This window comes from Desmodus rotundus, chromosome 2 (assembly GCF_022682495.2).
Source record: "Desmodus rotundus isolate HL8 chromosome 2, HLdesRot8A.1, whole genome shotgun sequence".
Classification (NCBI taxonomy): Eukaryota; Metazoa; Chordata; class Mammalia; order Chiroptera; family Phyllostomidae; genus Desmodus; species Desmodus rotundus.
In genome coordinates this window covers 148026451-148049947 of record NC_071388.1, presented here as the reverse complement: position 1 = coordinate 148049947, position 23497 = coordinate 148026451, and the positions used below count along the sequence as shown (strand labels likewise).

Sequence of the window (23497 nt, the reverse complement as noted above, 5' to 3'; positions counted from 1 at the left end):
GCATTTGCAGCCACGTGCACAGTTTCTCCCATCAGGCAGTTCTCACTGTGCCCAGCTTCAGTCTTCCTCACCCTTTGTTTGGCAGCCTCTGGGCCTTTCCTTTATATATAGGGTGGGGCAAAAGTAGATTTACAGTTTATATGGAAAATAATATCATAATTAATAAATAATACAAGAACAAACTCTGTGCTTCACGTGGTCACAATTGTAAACCTACTTTTCCCCCACCCTGTACATGGCCCGCCAACTTAAAGAACTGTGCTCAACTCTCATTACTTGGTAATGGAAGGGAAAGAGGGCCAGTTAGAGGGTGTAAAGCTTATTTAATGTCAAAGGATAAAGGGAGTTCAGAGAACATTCCACAATGCAGAGGATAACAGCACGCCCCAGACTTAGTGCCTCAGATCCTCCAAGTTCCCCACAGCGGCACTGTGGGTGGTACCAGGTATGGAGAGTGAATGACTGCATCATCCTGAGAGAACCCCTGCACCATTCTCTTGGATGCTCTTGTTTTTTTCATTTTTATTTTGAAAAAATCAGTTTCACATCAAGTCGTAACGATACTACAGAGCGGCCCCGTGTGCTCCTCACCGTTTCCCCCAACTGTTCCGTCTTAATTACAGTACACCGTCAAACAAGCACACTGACATTGATACACGCCCTCGTATAATTCCGTTCATTTTATGGCATGTATAGATTCATGTAACTGTCACCACAACCAGAATGCAGAGCTAGTTGTCACCACAAAGATCTCCCTCATGGCACCCTTTTATAATCATACGCCCATTCTCCGCACAGCCATCTCCGCCCCCTGGCAACCACTGGTCTGTTCTTCATCTCTAAAATTTTGTTATTTGGAGAATGTTATATAAATGCAATCACAAAATATGTCAGTGAGTGAGCATATGATCTTTTGAGATTGTCATGCATGTTTAGTTTTTGTTTTAATTTTTCCTAATTACAGTTTACATTTAATATTATTTTGTATTAGTTTCACATATTCAGCATAGTGTATGTTTATTTTTATTGTATTTTTCCCATTACCATTTATCCCCCTTATACCCTCTTCCACCTCTACTCACCTCCCTCCCCCTCCCCGGCAATCAGCACAAAATTGTCTGTGTCCATGAGTTCTTTTTCTTTTTTGCTTGATTTTTAAAAGCTTTTTGAAGTATAATATGATGAGGATCCCGGCCCGCAGGATCCTGTGTTGTGGCAGCAATAGACAAATACACACAGACTACAGAAATCCTGTGGAGAAAAAGGGAAAGCATGGCCACTCTCTAAGTGAGAGCGGGGGAGAGGGCTAGAGAGAGCCCAAGAGAGCCCGACCCCTGCCTGGACAGGCTTTTATTGCTTTGCTGGGCACATTACATCGAGGATGGTCCTCACTTACTATGCACAGGTTCACTGTAGGTGATTTACCCTTTACAGACAACAAAGGACAGAATACTGCTAATTCAAAGAGAAGGATGTTACAGCTCAAGGGGGAAAGTAGTTGAACTGGTTACATTCCATACTTGGGTGGTTTAGCACAGACTTTAGGAAGTTAAAGATACTCAGTAAGCATTTGCTGCCTCAATCCAGGGTGAGGGAGTTTTAGCAAAACAAGTCTCATAGCAGCCTAGGTACAGTGCAGGCCTGATTCCCCACGGGAGAACCTATCTGTGGGCGTGGGTCCTGCCCGACCAACCTCGCTCCCCACTGGCTTTTCCAAGGGTGGCTGGGCCACATTTCCCACGCTTGGAACGGTTCACCCTAATAATATACACACACAAATGCACATATCATGTGTGTTGAACTTGATACAATTTTGGAAACAACACGCAAGGGAGTTAATACATCTTATACTCTACACTTCCCAACTATTCTGGAAACCCTGGCCGTGGGTTTGCCTGCAAGAAAACAAAACAAAACAAAACAAAACAAAACACCCACATCCCTGAGTATTTACTGTGAAAACTGGGTGTTTCCCAAGCTTATCCCTCAGCTGGCCCACTCTTCAAGCCTACTTAAGACCCATTCTTACACCCACCTTTTCAATTACTCTAGTGCCTTTCTCCTTTGACTCTGGGCTACTCTCGATCATACGTTTTAGTAATAGGTGACTCACTCATTGCTTCACACTTATCTGTTCCCACTGCAATTGTATTTCAAGAGCACGTATTGCTTACTATTTAATTGAACAGTTACTTTTTCTTTAAATATATCATTTAAAATTGTTTTCTATATTCCTCAAGTGGCATTATTACAAGGAGTGGAACCAGAAATTAATGATAAAATAGGGTTAACTACCAGTTACATAATTCAAGAATGCATAAAATATTCAAATCTATAATATTCCATTGCAAAGTTCAACTATTTTGACACTGTCCCGTCAGATAAGGTAACCAGTTAACTCATGTGATCAAAGATCTTTATAAATTCTTACAATGTTTCTCTCGTATCCTGGCAAGTTATTTAACATCTCCTGGATTGCAAACTGGTCAACTAGAGAGCAGCTATAATAAAGCCCCCCTTTTGAAGCTGCTTTTCCTTGCAGGACAGGGAAAGCTGACCATATTGGCCGTGAGGTCTCCATGCTAAATTACTGGCAGGGGTTCCTATGCAGGCAAGGGGTTCTTGTACACGTTTTACTTAAAGAATATTATAACCAATTTTAGTCATCGAATTAGTGAAGATAAAAAATATTGCTCAAATCTGTCAAGAATTTGGAGAGACAGGCACACAACCATATGTTGCTGAAAGTGTAAACCAACCTCTCTGAAAAACAATATGGCAATATTTATTAAGAATCTTTAAACTCATGCCTAGTAATTCCATTTCTATTTAACAATTTTCTTAGTACATGTTTGAGAGTGCATAAATATTTATGTACAAAGCTGTTTAATCCATTATCATTTATAATAAGTACAAACATTGAAACAACCATCCAACAACAGGAAAATGTTAGATTATGTCGTGTTTCTGGAAATGTGGACCATTAGGCAGAAAAAATTCATTAAAATACCGAAGAAATTTTAGACGTAGAAAAGGCTCAAGATACAAATTAAGTTTTAAAAGACAGTTTGCAGGACTTTGTAAGGAAATGTTATCTTTGAATGGGTTATCTTTGAGTGGTGCAGTTACTGACTCTTTTTCTTATTTATGTTTTCTGTATTTCCTACAAAGAGCTCTGTGGGGAACCGTTCCAAGCGTGGGAAATGTGGCTCAGCCCCCACTCGGAAAAGCCAGTGGGGAGTGAGGTTGTTGGGCAGGACCCACGTCCCTGGATAGGTTCTCCAGTGGGAAATCAGGCCTGCATTGTACCTAGGCTGCTATGAGACTTGCTTTTGCTGAAACTCCCTCATCCTGAATTGAGGCAGCAAATGTTTACTGAGTATCTTCATCTTCCTAAAGTCTGTGCTAAACCACCCACGTATGGAGTGTGAGCAACTTCCCCCTTGAGCTGTAACATCCTCCTCTTTGAAGTAATTAGCAGTGTCCTGTCCTTTGTCCTCCTTAAAAGGTAATCGGTGAACCTGTGCATGGTAAATGAGGATTGCCCTCAATGTAATGTGCCCAGAAAAACAATAAAAGCCTGTCCAGGCGGGGGTCAGGGACCCTCTCTTTAACTTGGAGAGCGGCCATGCTGTCCCTTTTTCTCCACAGGATTTCTGCAGTCCGTGTGTATGTGTATATAGCAACCACAATGGATCCTGCTGGCCAGGATCCGCGTCAGAGCTCTATTATTTTTGCAATCAAACTATTTTTGAGAAAAGTACTGTTTGGGGAGTACTTGGTATGTAATTAAGTGTTCAAAGTCTCAGTCATGATGCACTTGTTAGTTTAAAAACCACAGGAACATCTCAAAATCGTAAATTTCAATCTCTTTATTTTTTGTCCTTTTTCATTACAAATCGTTTCCATCTATCTCAATTTCATTTTTAATTTGATCATTTTGGATTATCACTTTAAATATATGACTTTGGGTTTCTTCAGGTTGGTAATTTTATGTTCCCTCATTAAAAAACAAACAACAACACCTCCCCCCCCGAAGTTGTAAGGATTAAAAGTAAAATCCATATGCCCTGACTGGTGGGGCTCAGTGGATTGAGCACTGAGCCTGCGAACCAAAGGGTCATGGGTTTGATTCCCAATAAGGACATATGCCTGGGTTGCCGGCCAGGCCCCCAGTAGGGGGCACCTGAGAGGCAACCACACACTGATGTTTCCCTCTTCCTCCCTCCCCCTCTCTCTAAAAATAAATAAAGCCTTTTTAAAAAAGTAAAATCTATGTGTATCTTTGATTTTCATCTGAACATAGCCCTCCACTGTGTCATGTCTCCAAACTTTTTTCTGGACTTTTTAATCTCAAAAGGGGTTGTTGGCAAGAACACCTTGTAGTCAATTACACATCGAAACCTCGGTCCACCTGTGAGTCTAGGAAACAATCTGAAAGGCTGGAAGAAACGCACATCGAGTTCAGGTGATCCAGGATATCCACCCGGACAGTCCAGTGGACAGCGGGAACTGCAGGGCGGTGGCCCACGGGTGGGGGTGGGGAGCAGCCTGCCCTGGAAACAGATTTGGGAAACCTGAGCATAAAGGTGATGGGTGGCAGAAGACCCCCATAATGGACCGCAAAGGGCAGAGCGGCCTAAACGGAAGAGCCCAGTCAGGGAGGTGAGTGAGAGCACACACCCAGCAGGGTGGAGGACTACGGAGAGGAAGGAGGTTCATTATCTTAGAGCTGGAATAACTGGATATTCTTATTTTTTAAAATTTATTTTTTGAGAGAGGAGGGTAGAAAAAGGGAGACAAACATCGAAAAGGGACATCGATCCGTGGCCTCTCCCACGTCCTCAACCGGGGACCTCGCCCGCAATCCGGGCCTGAGTCCAAACCGAACCAGAGACCTTTAGGTTTGCCCGGCGACGGACGCTCCACTGAGCTACACGCGTCGGGGCTAACCGGATATTTAATAGTGTCTCCGGTAAAACCGTATTTCAGGCACTCCCTAGACCTTGGGACCTCAGCTTCCTCATCTGGGAACAAACTGCAACGAAGATTCTTCTCCAACCTGGACTCGTGGATCCCAGAGCGAGAGCTTAGACACCTCCCCCTGGGAGACCGGAAGAGCACGCATGCGCCGAGACGCGCTCCGTCCCGGGGGCGGAGCCTGTTCATTTGTTTTAGTTTTGCGCGGGCGCCAGCCCCTCCCGCCGCACCTGCGCCGGCCACACCCTCGTCTCACCTGCGGGTCCAGAGCCCCGCGCCTCTAGGGCAGCACCTGAGGGCGGATCCCTCAAGGCATTAGGGTTCCAGGTGAGAGGGGCTGCGCCCCGGGCCCTTTTAACTGCGGCAGCGGCGGGTGGGGGATCGCAACCGGGGTCAGCTTGCGGGGCTCCACGCTTGGGCTGGCAGAACACTCCGCTTCTGGGCGCCTGGGTCTAAGTGCGCGGCAGGAACGGGCCCGGACGCGGGCGGGAGGGAGGCCCTGTCGTGCGGCCTCCGCTCGCGAGTGGGCCGGGGCCTGCTGGCATTGCGTGCGCGGCCCAGCTGGGCCCCGCGCGAGCCCCGGTCCCCGCGCCCGGAAAGGCCGGGGTCCCCGCCGGCTGCGGGATGAGCGCGGGGCACTAAGGCTGCCCTCCCTCCTGGGTCGCTCAGTCCGCTGAGGCCCCGCTGGCTGTCAGAGTTGGGCACAAGCTTGGTCCCTGCGTGCGGGAAGAGTAAGTCCTGGGCTATATTTGGGGGGATTCTTGGCACTTTACGCGTTTGCTTTGGATTAGATGGGGATTCGTGTGTTGACACCGGAGAGTTGACTCGGTTTGTCCGGGTGTTGAGCCTCTGGCGTGACAGCTGAGGCCTTAGTGGACACCCAGACCCCGAGGCTTGAGAGTGCTTTCCAAAGTAAACCGTTAGGCTGATTAGATCTCTGTCCTTGGATTGTATGGCCTCTAAGTGCAAAGGGAGCTGGTGCCACAAGGGTGAGGAAGCCAAAATTTGTTTGGGAAATTATGTATGTACGCTTGCATAATTGGGATTTGGGAGTTCGCCAGAAAGTACCACCCCATCTTGATCTTGCTTGTTTTCAGTGCAAAAATAGATGATAATCCACCAGGATTTTACACGTTGTAGTGTGTGTGCGTGTGTGCGCGTGCGCGCGCGCGTTAAGCTTTATTGGAGTTTATGTTTGTAAAGAGGTTGAATTTTGGGGGTAAGATGAAAATGGGAAAAGGTACGCTCCATCTTTTTTATAGAGATTTGTGTAAATAAGATTAGAACAGGAAATTATGTATTTTACAATCCAGGGTTATGCCCTTCAGGACTGAGTATTAATTACTTCAATTCTACACCATTTTTCCACTGTCAGGATTTTTTTTAAGTATTGATAGTTTTATTTTAAATTTTCTCATTTTGCGTTATGTTCACATAATATTTCAATGCTAGAACTCCCTTGGATTTGGAAAGAGCAAATTTTCAACAAATATTTATTTGAGCACAGAATGTTCCTGACACTGTTTTACATGCTATGGATACAGCAAGGAGCCAGAGGAACAAGACTTCTCCATTAGAGTTTACATTCTAATGGGGAGAGACAAATAATAAGTGTGTATTTTGCCATGTATAATAAGCACTTTTGCCCAAATTTTGGGGGGAAAAATAAAGATGCACGTTATACATGAGTGTAATGATTAAATACGGGTATAATAATAGGTGTAATAATCCCGTGTATAGGGCACACAAGGGCACATTATACACGACAGAATACAGTACATCAGGTGGTGGTAATTGGTACCCTGGGGACTGATGTGCTAGGCTAGAGAATGGCTGGTTAGATAGGGAAATCCTCTCTGAAAAGGGACACTGAAATTGAGATTTAAATGAGAAATAGGATCCCAAGAGACAAGGGAAGAGGATTTCCAATTAAGAACAGTGCTTTATGAAGATCAAAGACCCAGAGTCTTTTTGACCAGGGAGGCTAGACAGAAGTGAGAGAGAAAGAATGTGGCTTTGTAAGCCCCGGTGAGGAGTTTGGATTTCATTATGAATTTGTCACCTTCCTTCCCTTGGTTTCCTGGATTTATTAATTTGGTTGGTTCTTACCTCAAATCTCTTCTATCATTTTATTCTTAATTACACAAGATGACAAACCAGGACATCAATACTTTACCTATTGCCACTTACATTTTGAGTAAAACCTTTTGTTAATTTTTATGAGTGAACCCTACAGTTCTGCGTCTTAAAGGCCGAGCAGTTGCCTTGGTTCCATCCTGTGGAAGGAGCAGCTGAGACAGTTTGTTAAAGTAGTGAAAATCTTTTTGAGTCTGAGATGAGCAAATCTGGAATGAGGCATGAGGAGAAGTAATGAGTCAAGGGCAAGTTTTCAAAGGTGAAATGAATACCTGAGGTTTTAGATGTTCAAGGTCAAGTCAGTTTGAAGCTGTTTGACAGGGCTCTTTTTTAGGACTTACGGAACTTCCCTGGCATGGCAGTGTCCCTGCGATCACCATCAGAGGTTCTGATCTTATAAATGTGGTTTTTTCCCTCTCCCAATTACCCTTATCCCTGGTATGATAGACTGCCCTTTAAAAATACAGGGGCTTTCAGTGAAAAAATTCTTAAGTTGATGCTGGCCCTTGTCTGTGTATGGATTTGAGTTGGATTTATTTGCTTTCGAGGATGAAGTAACCTTTATCAATTTTAAAATTACAGGATATTTTACTTCAAGGGAAGAACATGGTGAAACTGATTCACACATTAGCTGATCATGGTGATGATGTCAACTGCTGTGCCTTCTCCTCTTCCCTTTTGGCCACTTGCTCCTTGGACAAAACAGTTCGCCTGTACTCCCTAAGTGGCTTTACTGAATTGCCGCACTCTCCACTGAAGTTTCACACCTACGCTGTTCACTGCTGCTGTTTCTCCCCTTCAGGACATATTTTGGCTTCGTGTTCAACAGATGGTACCACTGTCCTGTGGAACACTCAAAACGGGCAGACGCTGGCAGTGCTGGAGCAGCCCGGGGGGAGCCCTGTGAGGGTTTGCCGGTTTTCCCCAGACTCCACTTGTCTGGTGTCGGGGGCAGCTGACGGAACGGTTGTTTTGTGGAATGCGCAGTCATACAAGTTACATAGGTATGACCATTTAAAACTTTTCTGTCTTCAATCCTTTTAATAGGCCTAGCAAAAAAGAAATAGAAAGACTATTTTGAGGACTTTAAGAATCAGATGCTTTTCAGACATCACAAAGAAAAATATTCTGACCTGTCTTCTGAAGGTCATAAAGACAGACGTTTAGTGTGATTCTTGTAGCAGATTGGCTGGACTCGTAGAGTTTTAAATGTTCAACCTTTGTTTTGTAAAATAAGGGTTATTCTTGTTAGACTTTTCTATATTTTTACAGTGAGAGGCAAAGAAAACAGTCTTTTGAATAAGATTAGTAATTTTAGGTTTTATTTTTGTTAGTAGCTCATTGGCTCAAGTGTTCTCAGTGAAAAGACACAACTATTTCCTGAGGAGGATTCTTGCTGGGTGGAGAACCAAGCCCAGAAGAAAGAGCCTTGTGATCAGAGTGGTACTGTGTTACCATTTCTTAAAAAACAACGTAACCAACACCTGGTAAACTCCTTTTGGATAAAAATACATCAATTAATTTACATGAGTAATTTTCTGCTAAAACTTAACATTAAAACTATGTACTTTTATGTTTTTATTTTGTGAAGTGTTTATAACAAAATTTACCACTTTTTAGTGTACATTCAGTGACATTAAGTACATTAAAAACCATAAACATTTAAATGTTAACAATTAAAATAGCCTGATGTACCTTCTGTTCTCCCTACCCCTCAGACCACAAATGCCAGCTGGTAAACAACTGTTGCTCATTTAGGTTTAGGTCTTTGGGTTGAAGAAGGCGATGTGTTTCAAGTGGTGTCTATAAACTGTTTAAAGAGAAAGCACAGAATAAAATGTCTTTAGTTATATTCTATGAATGAACTATAGCTGCCAGCTAGGTAATCTTTTTTTACATATCAGGTGATGAATTCTGCCTTTATAGGATTAGTTCCCTGGTGTATTGGGTTGGCCAATAAGTTCGTTTTGTTGTTTTCCATAAGATGACTCCAGTAGCGCTTAGTTGTCTTTAACTTCATTTGAAACAATTTTGTTTGATTGTATTGTGACAGCTGTTGTATCAGCATGCATTTAAAAAAAACTTATCAAAATTGGTGAATTTTTGTGTAGTCATTTTAATATAGAAGATGGAAGAAAATATGCAAATTTTCATCATATTATGCTTTATTACTGGGTTGGCAAAAAAGTCCATTTTAGTTTTTTCCATACAATAAAAGACACATTTTTCATTTTCACCAGTAACTATTGATTTGGATATTTTGAGTATGTCAGCTATCTCCTTTGTGGTACAATCTCGATTGTTCTCAATTAATGTCTTGCTCTCTATCAACTTCACCTGGAGCAGCATCGTCCAGTGAGAAACCTCCAGCACGAAACTGGGCAAACCGCTTTCGACACGTTTGATCAGCCACAGCACCTTCTCTGTACACTGCACACGTCTTTTGCTTTGCGTTTGAGTTGCAGTCAGGTAGACCAGTTGAAGTTGATAGCGATCAAATTGAGACATTAATTGAGAACAATCAACGTTATACCATGTGGGAGATAGCTGACATACTCAAAATATCCAAATCAATAAAGTTATTGGTGAAAATGAAAAGTGTGTCCTTCATTTTGCGGAACACACCATATGGTCTTTTGGCCAACCCAATACACTATGTGACTAATGACATAAAATTATACACTAAAATAGATTCAAGCACTGGGTGGGACTCTGCACTAATTGTTTTTTACTCATTTATTTTCCCTAATTGAGAAAATGGTATCATTAGCACAGTAGTACAGCACTTCTTTATCTTCCCAAGATAATTTTGACTTGTTTACAGCATTTTCCTTTCATAAAGTATTTGTACTTGAAGAGGAGGTGAAAGGACTTCCTATTGCTTCTGGGTGATTTTAAAACAAAAGTTGAAAGTAGCTTCGACCCCAATCACATGTTACTCAATAAAAATAGTTTTATCTTTTTATTAAAATATGTGACTATAGTTGGTATTGGTGATTGTCACTAATGTTAAGTTTTGGAGGTTTTTTTTAAAGATTTTATTTATTTACTTTTAGAGAAAGGGAGAGAGAGAGGGAGAGAAATATCAATGTGTGGTTGCCTCTCATACGCCCCCAACTTGGGACCTGGCCTGCAAGCCAGGTGTGTGCCCTGAGTGGGAATTGAACCAGTGACCCTTTGATTCACAGGCCAGTGCTCAATCCACTGAGCCACACCAGCCAGGGCTGGAGATTTTTTTATTTTTAATTGTTCTTATGTTACAGTTGTCCCCATTTTCCCCCCATTACTCTCCCTTGCCCTACCCACCTCCCACCTCCCACATTCAATCTTCTCACCACCCCCCGCCCTGGTTGTCTTTGTCGGTGGGTTCTTTATACATGTTGTTGGACTTGTCCCTTCCCCTTCTTTCCCCCATTACCCACCTCCCTCCTCCCCTCTGATTACTGTCAGTTTGTTCTTTATTTCCACGTCTCTGGTTCTGTTTTGCTCGCTTGTTTGTTTTGTTGATTAGGTACCATTTACAGGTGAGATCATATGGTATTTGTCTTTCACCACCTGGCTTATTTCACCTAGCATAATGCTCTCCAGTTCCATCCATGCTGTCCCAAAGGGTAGAAGTTCCTTATTTCTTTCTGCTGCGTAGTATTCCGTTGTGTAAATGTACCATAGTTTTTTTATCCACTCATTTACTCATGGGCACTTAGGCTGTTTCCAGCACTTGGCTATTGTAAATAATGGAGCTATGAACATTGGGGTGCATAGGTTCTTTTGAATTGGTGTTTCAGGGTTCTTAAGGTATAGACCCAGCAGTGGAATTGCTGGGTCAAAAGGCAGTTCCATTTTTAGTTTTTTTTGTGGAAATTCCATACTGCTTTCCACAGTGGCTGCACCAGTCTGCATTCCCAGGAACAGTGTTCTAGGGTTTTCTTTCCTCAACAACCTCGCCAGCACGTGTTGTTTGTTGATTTGTTAATGATGGCCATTCTGACTGGTGTGAAGTGGTATCTCATTGTGGTTTTAATTTGCATCTCTCTGGTGGCTAGTGATCCTGAGCATCTTTTCATGTGTCTGGGCCCTCTGTATGTCCTCCTTGGAAAGTGTCTGTTCAAGTCCTTTGCCCATTTTTTAATTGGGTTGTTTGTCTTCCTGGAATGGAGTCCTGTGAGTTCTTTATATATTTTGGAGATCAAACCCTTGTTCGAGGTATCATTGGCAAATATATTTTCCCATATGGTTGGTTCCTTTTTCATTTTGCTGATGTTTTCTTTAGCCATGCAGAAGCTTTTTAATTTGATGAAGTCCCATTTGTTTATTCTTTATGTCCCTTGCTCTAGGGGACATATCGGTGAAAATATTGCAGCCTGGAATATCTGAGATTTTCCTTCCTATGTTCTCCTCTAGGACTCTTATGGGGTCACAACTTATATTTGTCTTTTATCCATCTTGAGTTTATTCTGGGGCATGGTATAAGCTGGTAGTTGAGTTTCATTTTTTTGTATGTAGTTGTCCAGATCTATCAACACCATTTGTTGAAGAGGCTGTTTTTACTCCATTTTATGCTCCTGCTCCCTTTGTCGAATATTAATTGACCATAGAAACTTGGGTTTATTTCTGGGCTCTCTATTCTGTGCCATTGATCTGTGTGTCTGTTCTTATGCCAGTACCAGACTGTTTTGATTACAGTGGCCTTGTAATATAGTTTGATATCAGGTATTGTGATCCCTTCCACTTTGTTCTTCTTTTTCAAAATTGCTGAGGCTATTTGGGGTCGTTTATGGTTCCATATAAATTTTTGAAATGTTTGTTCTATATCTGTGAAATATGTCATTGGTATTTTAGTTTTGCGTTGAAGCTATAAATTGCTTTGGGTAGTATGGAAATTTTGATGATGTTAATTCTTCCAATCCATGAACATGGTATATGCTTCCATTTGTGTGTGTCTTGCTTAATTTCTTTCTTCACTGTTCGGTAGTTTTCTGAGTACAGGTCTTTTACCTCCTTGATTAGGTTTATTCCTAGGTACTTTATTGTTCTTGCTGCTATAGTAAATGGAATTTTTTCCTAATTTCTGTTTCTGATATTTCATTGTTGGTGTACAAAAATGCCTTCAATTTCTGAATATTGACTTTGTATCCTGTTGTTTTGCCAAATCCACTTACTAGGTCAAGTACTTTTTTGGTGGAATCTATAGGGTTTTCTATGTATACTATCATGTCATCTGCAAACAATGACAGTTTTAATTCCTCCTTTGTAATTTGGATGCCTTTTATTTCTTTTTCTTGTTTGATTGCTGTGGCTAGAATTTCCAATACTATGTTAAATAGAAGGGTGAAAGTAGACACCCTTGTCTTCTTCATCTTAGTGGGAAAGCTTTTAGTTTTTGCCCGTTGACTATGATGTTGGCTGTAGGTTTCTTGTATATGCCTTTATTACGTTGGGGTGTGCTCCTTCTACACCCACTTTGCTGAGTGTTTTTATCTGACTTTGCTCTGTGGGAAAATAATATGAAGATATGTGAACTTTGGTTTGGATCCCTACAGTTTAAGTTTGAACATGGTAGTTAAGATAATGTGTAAATCATCTTAATTTTAGGAAGCAGGTTTCAGTTTATAGCATAAAATAACATTTTATTTCTGTAGACATCTTTAGCCCTTTCTTTCAAGTTCTGTGATAACCATTTATCACACAGCTGTTAGAAATTGTACTATAAAGTAAAAGATGCTCTGAAGTGAAAATCCTCTTTTTTGCTTCCATTCCAGGTGTGGTTCTGTAAAGGACGGCTCCTTGGTGGCCTGTGCATTTTCTCCCAGCGGAGACCTCTTTGTCACCGGCTCCTCATGTGGAGATTTAACAGTGTGGGATGATAAAATGAAGTGTCTGCATAGTGAAAAAGCACATGATCTTGGAATTACCTGTTGTGATTTTTCCTCACAGCCAGTTTCTGGTTAGTTATTTTATTCTTCTAAGCATTAGTGAATCCTGTTTGTAACTTGTATATGACTTTTGGTTCTTTTATTCATTTTCATTGCATCAAACAAGGAGCCCTTTTAAGGATCATCCTTCCCCTTTATGTCTTCACATTGAAATTACAAAGAAACATTTATGTGTGAGAATCAGGTTCTTTTGTGTATGTACATTTTTTGGCACTAGGTCTTTGAAATCTGGTGTGTATATTATGTCACATCCCTGTTTGGCCACATTTCAAGTGTCCTGCAGCCACATGCGTCCAGTAGCCACCTTACTGGACAGCATAGGTGCAGACAGTAGCAGGGTGGGTGTGGCACTCCCCTGTTTCAGACCCATCATGGCCAAACTCAGAACATAAACCCTCCAAGTGCCTTACCTGTTCTGTTTCCCTGCCTCATCTCAGTTCGCACTTGGCCTCATGCATTCTCTTGCTACACTGGCCTTCTTTCATTCCTTGAATGTTTCTAAGATTTCTCCAAGGGTTTCACACGTGGACCCTTTGCCTGGTTCACTCTTACTCAACTTTTGATTTTTAGCTGAAAAAAGTCACTGTAGGTGGGCCTCCCCTGCTCTTACCTCCTGGACTAAAGCATTTTGATAGCCTTGTATTTGCCTACTTTATTTTTCCTTTACAGTACTTAAGAGAAGTATGATAATTTCTAATTGTATGTTTATTTATATAGATTATGTTTAATGATGTTTTTTCTAGACAGAAAGCTCCCTGAGGACAGATACTGTTACATAGTAGGCCCTGAAATGTAGAATGATGAATACATTTCTTTTAGTGGCTGCAATTTTTTGTTTTTTAACATTTTAACATCATGTAGTAAATCAATGGATGTCCTTTTCATGACCCCTTCTTGTATGAAACAACCTACCTAGTTTAATTATGATAGTTTATGGTAGCTTATTCTATTTTAAAATTTTTATTTGTTTATTTTTAGCAAGAGGGGAAGGGAGGGAGAGAAAGAAGGAGAGAGACATTGACGTAAGACAGAAACACTGATCTGTTGCCTCTCCCATGCGCCCCGACCAAACCCACAACTGGGGCATGTGCTCTAACTAGGAATCGAACCCTCCACCTTTTGCTTTGTAGGATGATGCCCAGCCAACTGAGCCACACTGGTCAGGGCGATGATTTGTTCTTTTAATATATCATTCTAAAACCATCCTGCAATAGAGAAGAACCATTTCTTCCACTTCTTTGGCACCTCCTGCAAATCTTGTATACACTCAATGAATCTTTGATAAATTATATAAAAGTAGGAAGATTTATGTTTCCTTGATTCTAAATTATCTGAAATGATTTCTAATTAAAATACCATTATTATGTTAATATTAGGGTGAAACTAAGGGCAAACTTGTCTCTAGAAGGGTTGGCAGCAGTTGGGGCCTGGAAAGCTTCTTAAACCAGGCAGAGAATTCCAGGCGAGATTTTAAAATAAGTGTGATACCCACATCTTTCACCTGCTTTTAGAGTATATTTCAAAGTATATTTCTCAGTATAATTCTAATCTGTGTCTTTTTAGTTTCTTTAGTTCAGCTTTTCTTAAAATAGATTATTAACCTTGTGTAAATTTCCTGAAACAGATTGATACATGCTTTAAAAGGAATTATTGTAGGAATTTGTGGAAACTGCTACATTTTCTTAAAAGACAAAGTATGAAATTTTAATTTGTTATTGTTTAATTGGAACTGTTAATATCAATAAATACTTATGAGTTATTGACTCTTTTATCTTTGTGATATTTTGCTCAAATAAGGAAAAAGAATCTCATTTGTGCCTGAGGATAAATGATCAATTTTCTCCACTATTTTTTTGAGCAACTCTTACATATCAATAAAATTTCTATCACTTACAGAAGAGGTTGGCATTGGTTGTACAGTAGTGAGCATAGCTGCCTTCCAAAAAAAGAGCCTAATTTTTTTATTTAGAAAATTTGTTTTTAAACTTTAATCTAAGTAGGTCTTTCCTTTTAGAGAGGCTTTGCTCTTTATTTATTTATTTATTATTTATTTATTTATAAATAAAGCAGGCAACCTATAAAGGGAAGTTATAGTGAATGTAGCACTAGGCCAGGAGGAAGGACATTGGAAAAAAACCTAATTTGTATACAGTCATACCTTGTAGATACTGCAGGTTCAGTTCCAGACACCACAATAAAGCAAGTCGCAATAACATGTGTTGCAGTGTTTTTGCTGATGGGGAGGGTCTCGCCCTCAGTAAAAAACATGAGCAACGTATGTGAAATGCAGTACAGTGAGGTATGCCTGTAAATGGAGGTTGGATGTTAGCTTGTTTTTCTTTGCTTTTTCAATTAGAGTTACTGGGCTGACATTGGTGAATAAGATCCTGTTTCAACTGTGTACCTCTGTGACATGTGATCTGCGAGTTATACTGTGTTCCCACCGCCCAAAGTCAGGTCCTCTCCCTCTCTCCCTCTAGTTTTTAGATGATGAAGAAAACTTGAGTTAGGTTATTACTACAATTTAAATATCTTCCTGAAGAAAAGTATGTATTTAAATATTGTATTTAGATATGGAGCACAGGCACGTTTTAAGCTTCCATACTTTTCCATTGTCCTAGCTGAATTCTCACTACTTAAACTTAAGAATTAACCTCAAAGGACCTATTTAGTCAAACAATGAAAAAAAATGACATTTTCCTAATTGAGTCTAGTACCTAAATATTTTACTCTTAGCCATTTGTTAAGTAAAATGTTTTGCCTTAAAAAGACTCAGAAAGGATGCCTTTTGGCTGAACCTGTGCTGTTAAAAACCAAAATGCTACTGAAATGTGGAAATCCCATGGAGTTAGAAAAATTTTCAATGAGAAGGAAGTTACTTTGTTGTATGTTAATGAAGTGTAGGTACTTTCAACAAGACAGAGTTCATAGAAGACAATTTAGGTACTCAGATATATAAAGTATTTTGTTTAAATACTATATACCGAATATTTGCAAAACCAGAGTGCAAGCTTAAGATGCATATTAGGTTTCTAACTTGTGTCTTACTGCACACAAGTGCCAAAACTTTCTCTGATGAAACTGCATTTGTGGTATGAGGTGAATTCATGTCAAATTAGGTTGATGATATCAATACTTATATTATCCACAAGTATTTGGGAACTTACATGGTGGGTATATAATAATCCCCGAAATTATCCAAGTAAGCGTGAAAACTAGTGCAGTTTTGTTTTGGGGACACCCCATCTAATTGATTACATTCCCTAATTTATATACTATTTTCCACAAAATCAAGTGCACCGAATTGATACTATTTTGGACTTATATAATTCCAGCCTTTGTCATGATTAAATCAAAAGTGAAAAAAATCTCATTATTATTCCATATGAATTATAGAGTAAGCTTTTAAGAAATGGATATAGCCTTAAAAAGTTAAAGTTGGGAATAATGAAACGTTTAACATTTATATCATAACTGCCATTTGTTCCTAGTTTTTCCTATCAGTGCCAACCTCATGGACTCTAAAATTGGGATGGAGGATGCCCTAGGCTTAGTGCCTCAGGGTGGGTCCTTGCAGCCTTGTTATATTCTTAGTGGGAGCTAAATAAAAAGATATTTTGTTGTAACAATTTTAGGGGCTAAAGTTACAATCCTTTGAAATAACTAGTTCAAAAGAAATTCTTCAACTAACATTTCATTATATAGTATAAGGTAATATTGCTTGTAAATATGTTTTAAATGAATGGAATTAGCATCTCAGCATAATAAGTGGAAATTTTTTTAAAATGATTTATCAATTCTTCTGTATTTCAATAAATTTACATTTTTAGATGGAGAACAGAGTCTTCAGTTTTTTCGCTTGGCAACATGCGGGCAGGATTGCCAGATCAGAATTTGGGGTGTGCCTTTGAGCCACATCTTAGGTGTGTATTCAGCCAGCAGTTCTCTAAAATCGTTCGTGATCCAGATAAAATCTCTGTTTGGGTTCATCTTCTTTACCTCAGGTACTCTGGATACCTAAAAGTGATTATTAAAATGCTGTAAGAACTTTTAATAAGAGTAATATATACCCACGATTTAAAAATGTGCTCGCTGCCGACTGTGCCCTCACCACTGCCGTCACACAGAGCTAACCGGGCACTTTACTTGTTCTCGACTCCCGTGGTGGTTTCCAGAGTCTATGAATATTTATATTACCATATTTTAAACTTACCGTAGTTACTGTTCTTTGACAGGGTGTGTGTCTCTTCCTCACACATTGTACTGTTTCTTCAGGTGACTCTTTAGTTAAGAAATTGAAGTCATTTAGTTTTGGAATACAGTATTCCTTTATGTTATTTCTTTAATATTTCTCCTCTACTTCCTCTCTTTATATAACTCCCATTAATTGTGTTGAACCTTCTGATATAACTTCATTCTGCTTTATCCTGCACATTTATCTCTTCATCTTTTTTCTACTAAATTGAAAATTCCTCAGCTTTATCTTTTAACCTTCTTTTGAATTGTTTCATGTCATCAGCCACATTTTCAATTTCTAAAAGCTCATCCTCTGTTTCTTTTTCATAGTGTCCTCCTTTCATTTGATGAATGCAAGATCCTCTCAAAACTCTCCACATACCAATTAGAATCTTTTCATTTTGTTTTTAAGTTCCCTTGTTTCCTGATCATCTTTGTTTGCTCTTGGGCCTGTTTTTTTTGGTTGGTTGGTTGGTTGGTTGGTCTACCCTGATCTTTCTGTTTTTTATAGTTATCTAAATCAAGTGTCTGGTGATCCTTAGGATTCCATTTACAGGTAAGAATTAGACAGTGGACCCTGGCCGGGTTGTTCAGATGGTTAGCGCCTGAGCCCAATACGACAAGGTTGCGGGTTTAACCCAGGTCAGGGCACATAAAACAATCAGCCAGTGAATGACTCAGTAAGTAGAAAGCGAAAGCCAAATTGGTGTTTGTCTGTCTGTCTCTCCCTTTCTCCCTCTCTCTCCCTCCTCCTCTCTTGCTCTCTCTTAAAAAAGAGAGAGACAAGGACAAAGTGTTTAGAAGCTCTGGCGCATGGCCTCCCTTTAGAACAGGGGAGGGGTTAGGGCTAGGGGATGGAGGTGTTCTGTCGTCTGGAACTGCCCTGGGCTCCCCAGGCAGTTTGGGTCAGGGAGGGATCGGAGGAAGACACGAGTGTTTATAAACAGACTTTTGGTTGGTTTTTCTATTTTCAGGTCTGTATTTGTATCATTCAGACTTTGCTTTTCCCTGACTGTTGATAGCCCCAAATCTTTTGGGGTTTCCTAGGGCAGATTAGCTTTCTCTTGGCATTCTAGGCTGTTATTCCTCTAAACTACCTCATCGGTTAATTTGCTTTCTGCCTTCCCCAAACTGGTTTCAATTTCTGGTTTGCTGATGCCCCCTTTCTGTTCTTTTCATTGATGTGAATTTATATATTTATGAATTCCTATATCATCATTTTAATGGGAACTCTGAAATATATGGTCAATTGGCCATCTTGCTTTAGATGCCTAAAAATATTCTTATTTTATTATGTAATCAGCTTTGGTTATATCTCAGGCCACATTTTGTTGTTAATAATTGTCAAAGATAAACAGATAAACAAAGGGGGACGCTGGTTAAAGTGGTAAGGACAGGTTTTAACTAGTAATACACCACCGCAATAGGGAAAAGAACCCAGCATGAGCTCAGCTCACCTCCAGGTTATACAGAGGTGACGGGGTGTTTTAAAGGAGGAATGAGGGAATAAGGGCAGGTAAGTAGGGCTCTGTAGAGTCAAGGAAGTGAAAATTACAGAAAGCAGGAAGAGGGTGGGGTTGGTCCACTGAAACCCATCTGGGTTTGCTAATTGGAATTTACGGAATTTAAGCTCCTACCTTCCCACAGAGCCCGGGAGTCAGGAACCCTATCTTCAGGTGTTCGCTGAAACAAATAGCAACATGTATTTGACAGCCTTGAACACTGCTCAAGGCCTTTCCCCCTTCCCTCTGGTCACTGTCAGTTTGTTCTTTATTTCCTTGTCCCTGGTTCTGTTTTGGTGGCTTGTTTGGTTTGTTGATTAGGCTCTACTTGTGGGTGAGATCACATGGTGTTTGTCTTGCACCTCCGGGCTTATTTCACTTAGCATAACACTCTCCAGTTCCATCCATGCTGTTGTGAAAAGTAGGATTTTGTGTTATCATACTTGGTAGGAGTGTTATAAGGTATACTGGAATGACAAGCTATATAAATTACCATTCATTAATTTTTATTGATGAAATGAGAAAATATTTTCTTAAAATCAGATTTTTAAAACTACAGGTGCTTGATTCTTAGGGTATTTGGGCAATTGGTATATGTACGTTGTTAAATAAAATATATAACATTTTAAAAATTAAATACCAAGATTGTAATGTAGTTTAAATTTTATATTTTTAAAAGATTTGATAATTAGAGCAGCCTCCTGTCGAGTGCTTGCTGAGCACACCATTTTCTTTGCCCATTACTGAGCTTCTGAAACCACTGTCCCACACACCGTTCCAGTGCCTGCGTGGCCTGAGGACTTTTTCATCTGTGTCCTTCGGGCACTAATTAATTGAATAAATAAGTGTAGTAGCTTTGACTGAAGGAATTCTAAGCAAGGCCAGCTTGCTAATCTTTCTCACCTTATTGTTTGCAGGTTTTGAATTAAAATATAAAAGTACACTGAGTGGGCACTGTGCTCCTGTTCTGGCCTGTGCTTTTTCTCATAATGGGCGGCTGCTAGTCTCAGGGTAAGCCATTTCCTTTAATTTCCTTAAACCATTTTGATAGGAAACAAACAGGCATACAGAAAAGTACATAACACATCAGAGAATAGCTTGATAAATGATTCTGTTACAAACCTATAGCCGCTACTCTGGTCAAGAAATAGAACATTGCTGGTTCTGCTCAAGAAGTCTTCCCCTTCCACCTTTCTGGTGGCAGCACCTCAGGACATAAGCAGTATTGCTTTTTCCTTTTAAACTGATTTAAAACAAATCATACAATGTGAATTATTTTATGTCTGGCTTCTTTAACTCAGTATTATGTTTGCAGCATTGATTCATATTTATGCATATAGCTGTGGTTTACTGGTTTTCATTGCTGTGTAATATTCCATTGCATGTATGTACTATAATTTATTCATATTAATGTTGATGAGCTATGAATTATTTCCAGTTTGGGAGTATTACAACAATAACTCTATGAACATATCTGTATCTCCTGGTGCTCATGATCCTGTGTTTCTGCGGGATAAATACATAGGAATGGAATTGATGGGTCATAGAATAGTTGGATTTTCAACTTTGGCAGGTAACACCAAATTGTTTTCCAAGTGGTTGAATATACCTATAGCAGGGTTATTTCACATCCTAGCCTATACTTGGTATTGTGGGTCTTTTTAATTTTAGCTATTCTGATAGATGTGAAGTGTTGTCTTGCTGTGGCTTTAATTTGCATTTCCCCAAAACACTGAGATTAAAACCATTTCAAAATTGTATTGGCCATATGTATTTCCTCTTTTGTGAAGTACCTGTTCAAGTTTCTTGCCCAGTTTTCTTCCAGATTATTTTTCTTTTTGCTTTATTGTTAAAAATATGTATTCTTCCTATATTTCTATATATGAGCCATTGTATTGCAAATATCTTTTCCTACCCTGTGGATTTGCCTTTTTACAGTTTATAATTTTAGTAGTTTTTTTATGTTCTAAGGTCATGAAGATATTCTCCTGTATTGTCTTCTAAAACTTTCTTGTTCCTCAAATTTGATTGGTGTGTATGATGTGTGACAGGAACCCAGTTTCATTCCTTTCCATGTGAATGACCAGTTGTCCAGAACCATGCATAGAAACACCTACTTTCTTATGCTAACTTGTCAGAAATCATTGGCCACATATGTGTGGATCTGATTCTCAGCCAGCTATTCTATTCTATTTTTCAGTTTGTCTGTCCTTGTTCTAATGCCATTCTATCTTTCTAAGGCTTTATATTTGGGTTACTCTCGGCTTCTGACACTTCCAAGTAAATTTTAGCATTAGCTTGTCAAATTGCTTCCAATTCTCCCCTCTGAACATAACTGTTTGGATTTCAATTGGGATTATATTGAATCTGGTAAATATGGGGAGAACTGATTTTTGTATGATACTGAGTCTTCTAATAGATGAAGATGGACTATTTTTCCATTTGTCTTGATTTCTTTTAATAATTATCTTGTGTATAAACATTTCCCTCATCGCTTATTAGATTTATTTCTGGGTACTTGATTTTTTGTTGCTATTATAAGAGATGTGGCTAATATAGAGAAATATATATGGAAAGAAAATGGGTATCTCTACAAAGATTCTAATTTTGAATTTTTTATGTATGAAATTATATGTTAATAATGATGGTTTTTGTCTCTTCCTTTCTAATCCTTATACCTTAGATTTCTTCTATGCTTTGCTGAACTGGCTAACACTATCAAGATAGTGGAAATAGAGATAAAAGCCATCAGTGTCTGAGTGGCATTGTTTTATGTTTTTGAAAATCTCTTCAATATCTTGGGTTAGCAGAAGATACATAGAGTCTCATATTTGCATCACACTTTCCGTTAGCTTTGAGAGCTAGAATGGTGTCCCACCTCATGGAGCAAAATATGGAGGGACTGTCCCCTCCATCTTTCTCCACAGCTGTCCTCCAACCCCTTAGAATTGGTCTCTTGTTCCACCCTACCTCTCTTGATCCAACCAGACAAAATGAGCACTGAATGCATCAGCTTCTATTCAAGCAGGAAGAATCAGGCTGTATACTTCAAATGGAGGCTGCCTTTTCCCATATATTCTCAGTTCTTAGCATTCCTTGGAAACCAGTTTTAAAATGTCCATCATTGTAGTAGTTTTAAGAGTTCAATAAATAACACCCTCTTCTTGAGTTGAAAACCCGAAAGAGAGAAATGCAGGACAGAGAGGCTGGATCTGTCTCTGACTTGCTTGCCTGCTCTTGGGCCGCGTGGGCCACTGCAGACTGTCCATGCAGGAGCACATCAGGACAAAGGGGCTGAGCCACGCGGCCGATGGTCTTCTCCCAAACTTTTCAGTCATCTGTTTTTTCTTCTTTTCTGCTAAACAGGAGGAGAGAGAAGAGAGGCCAAAAATAAATTTTATTTCAGAAGGGATAGGAAATAAATGTCCCCTTTTCCTCCCAACAAGATACTTATTTACTTTTTAAAAAAATCTTTATTACATATGTTTTCCATTACCATTTAGACCCCTTATACCTTTTATCCATTTTATAAATGTGGATGATAGGTTGTCATGAATTAGGACTGTCATGAATAAATAAATTATCATTAATTAGGAGTGGTTTTAACAGCCCGCTCTCGCTCACTAATGACTAGCATAAGAAGGCTTAAGACCACCTTTCCAAAACTCAGATCATCTTTTATTTCCTATCTCTTTACAACACTGTTAACAATCCTATTGGACAAGTTAGTTCATTAGTAGCTAAAGAGTACATGTTAAAATTATGGAAGTTTAGTTTGATGTAGTCCCGTTTGTTTTTCTTTTTTCTTTTGTTTCCTTTGCCTGAGGAGACATATCCAAAAAATACAGGGTCTGGCACAAATAATGCCCCTTATTTATTACAGAATCTTTTATTTCAAAATGATAAGCATGTAATTCTGTAGTGTAACAATATCACATGCAAGTGTACCATATGACACTTTAGGTGAAATGTTCAAATTAAAACTATAAATTATTACACCCATATCATAATCCTACCAACAATAGTCAGGCAGGCATTACTTCTGCCAGACCCTGTATATTGCTGAAAGTGATGTCAAAGAATTTACTGCCTGTGTTTTCTTCTAGAAGTTTTATGATATCAGGTCTTAATTCCAGTCTTTAAAAATTTGAGTTTATTCTTGTAGTTCATGTAAGAAAGTGATCCATTTTTATTCTTTTTTATGTATGTGTCTAGTTTCCCAACACTGTTGATTAAAGAGACTGTCTTTACTCCCTTTTACAGTCCTGTCTTCCATGTCATAGATTAACCGACCATGTAGACATGGGTTTATATCTGTGCTGTCTACTCTGTTTCATTATCTGTGTCAGTTTTTATGTCAGTACCATCCTGATTACTATGGTCTTGTAATACAGTTGGATATCAGGTAGCATGATACCTCCAACTTTGTTCTTGTTTTTCAAGATTGCTTTGAATATTCGGGGTCTTTTGTGGTTCCATATAAATTTTAGGATTATTTGTTCTAGTTCTGTGAAAAATGACATTGGTATTTTAAAAGGGATTGCCTTGAATCTGTAGATTGCTTTGGGTAGTATGGATAAGGTTAATTCTTCCTGTCCATGAGCATGGTGGTTGTTCGCCTGTTGCTTACTCTTTCCATGTGAACTCTTGCTTGTTGCCAATACAGTGCTTCCTAATACACTGCTCCTAAGATTACTGCTCACAACGCAG

At 39.5% G+C, this 23497-nt stretch overlaps 1 protein-coding gene across 5 annotated transcripts in view; it reads left to right on the top strand.

The window, feature by feature from the left end:
• The first annotated feature begins 5166 nt into the window (after positions 1 to 5166).
• Positions 5167 to 23497, top strand: part of WDSUB1 (WD repeat, sterile alpha motif and U-box domain containing 1) — a 57412-nt gene continuing 39081 nt past the window's right edge. For 2 of the 5 annotated variants that reach the window (XM_045187362.3, XM_024579819.4), the window contains exons 1-5: positions 5167 to 5307; positions 7699 to 8120; positions 12876 to 13060; positions 16880 to 16972; positions 19705 to 19798. In XM_045187362.3, coding sequence (XP_045043297.2) covers positions 7723 to 8120; positions 12876 to 13060; positions 16880 to 16972; positions 19705 to 19798 — 770 coding nt within the window. In that variant the 5' untranslated portion in view covers positions 5167 to 5307; positions 7699 to 7722. Of the gene's footprint in view, positions 5308 to 5421; positions 5712 to 7698; positions 8121 to 12875; positions 13061 to 16879; positions 16973 to 19704; positions 19799 to 23497 lie in introns of those variants that run through there. The other 3 variants (XM_045187363.3, XM_053918706.2, XM_024579820.4) reach the window with 3 other exon arrangements.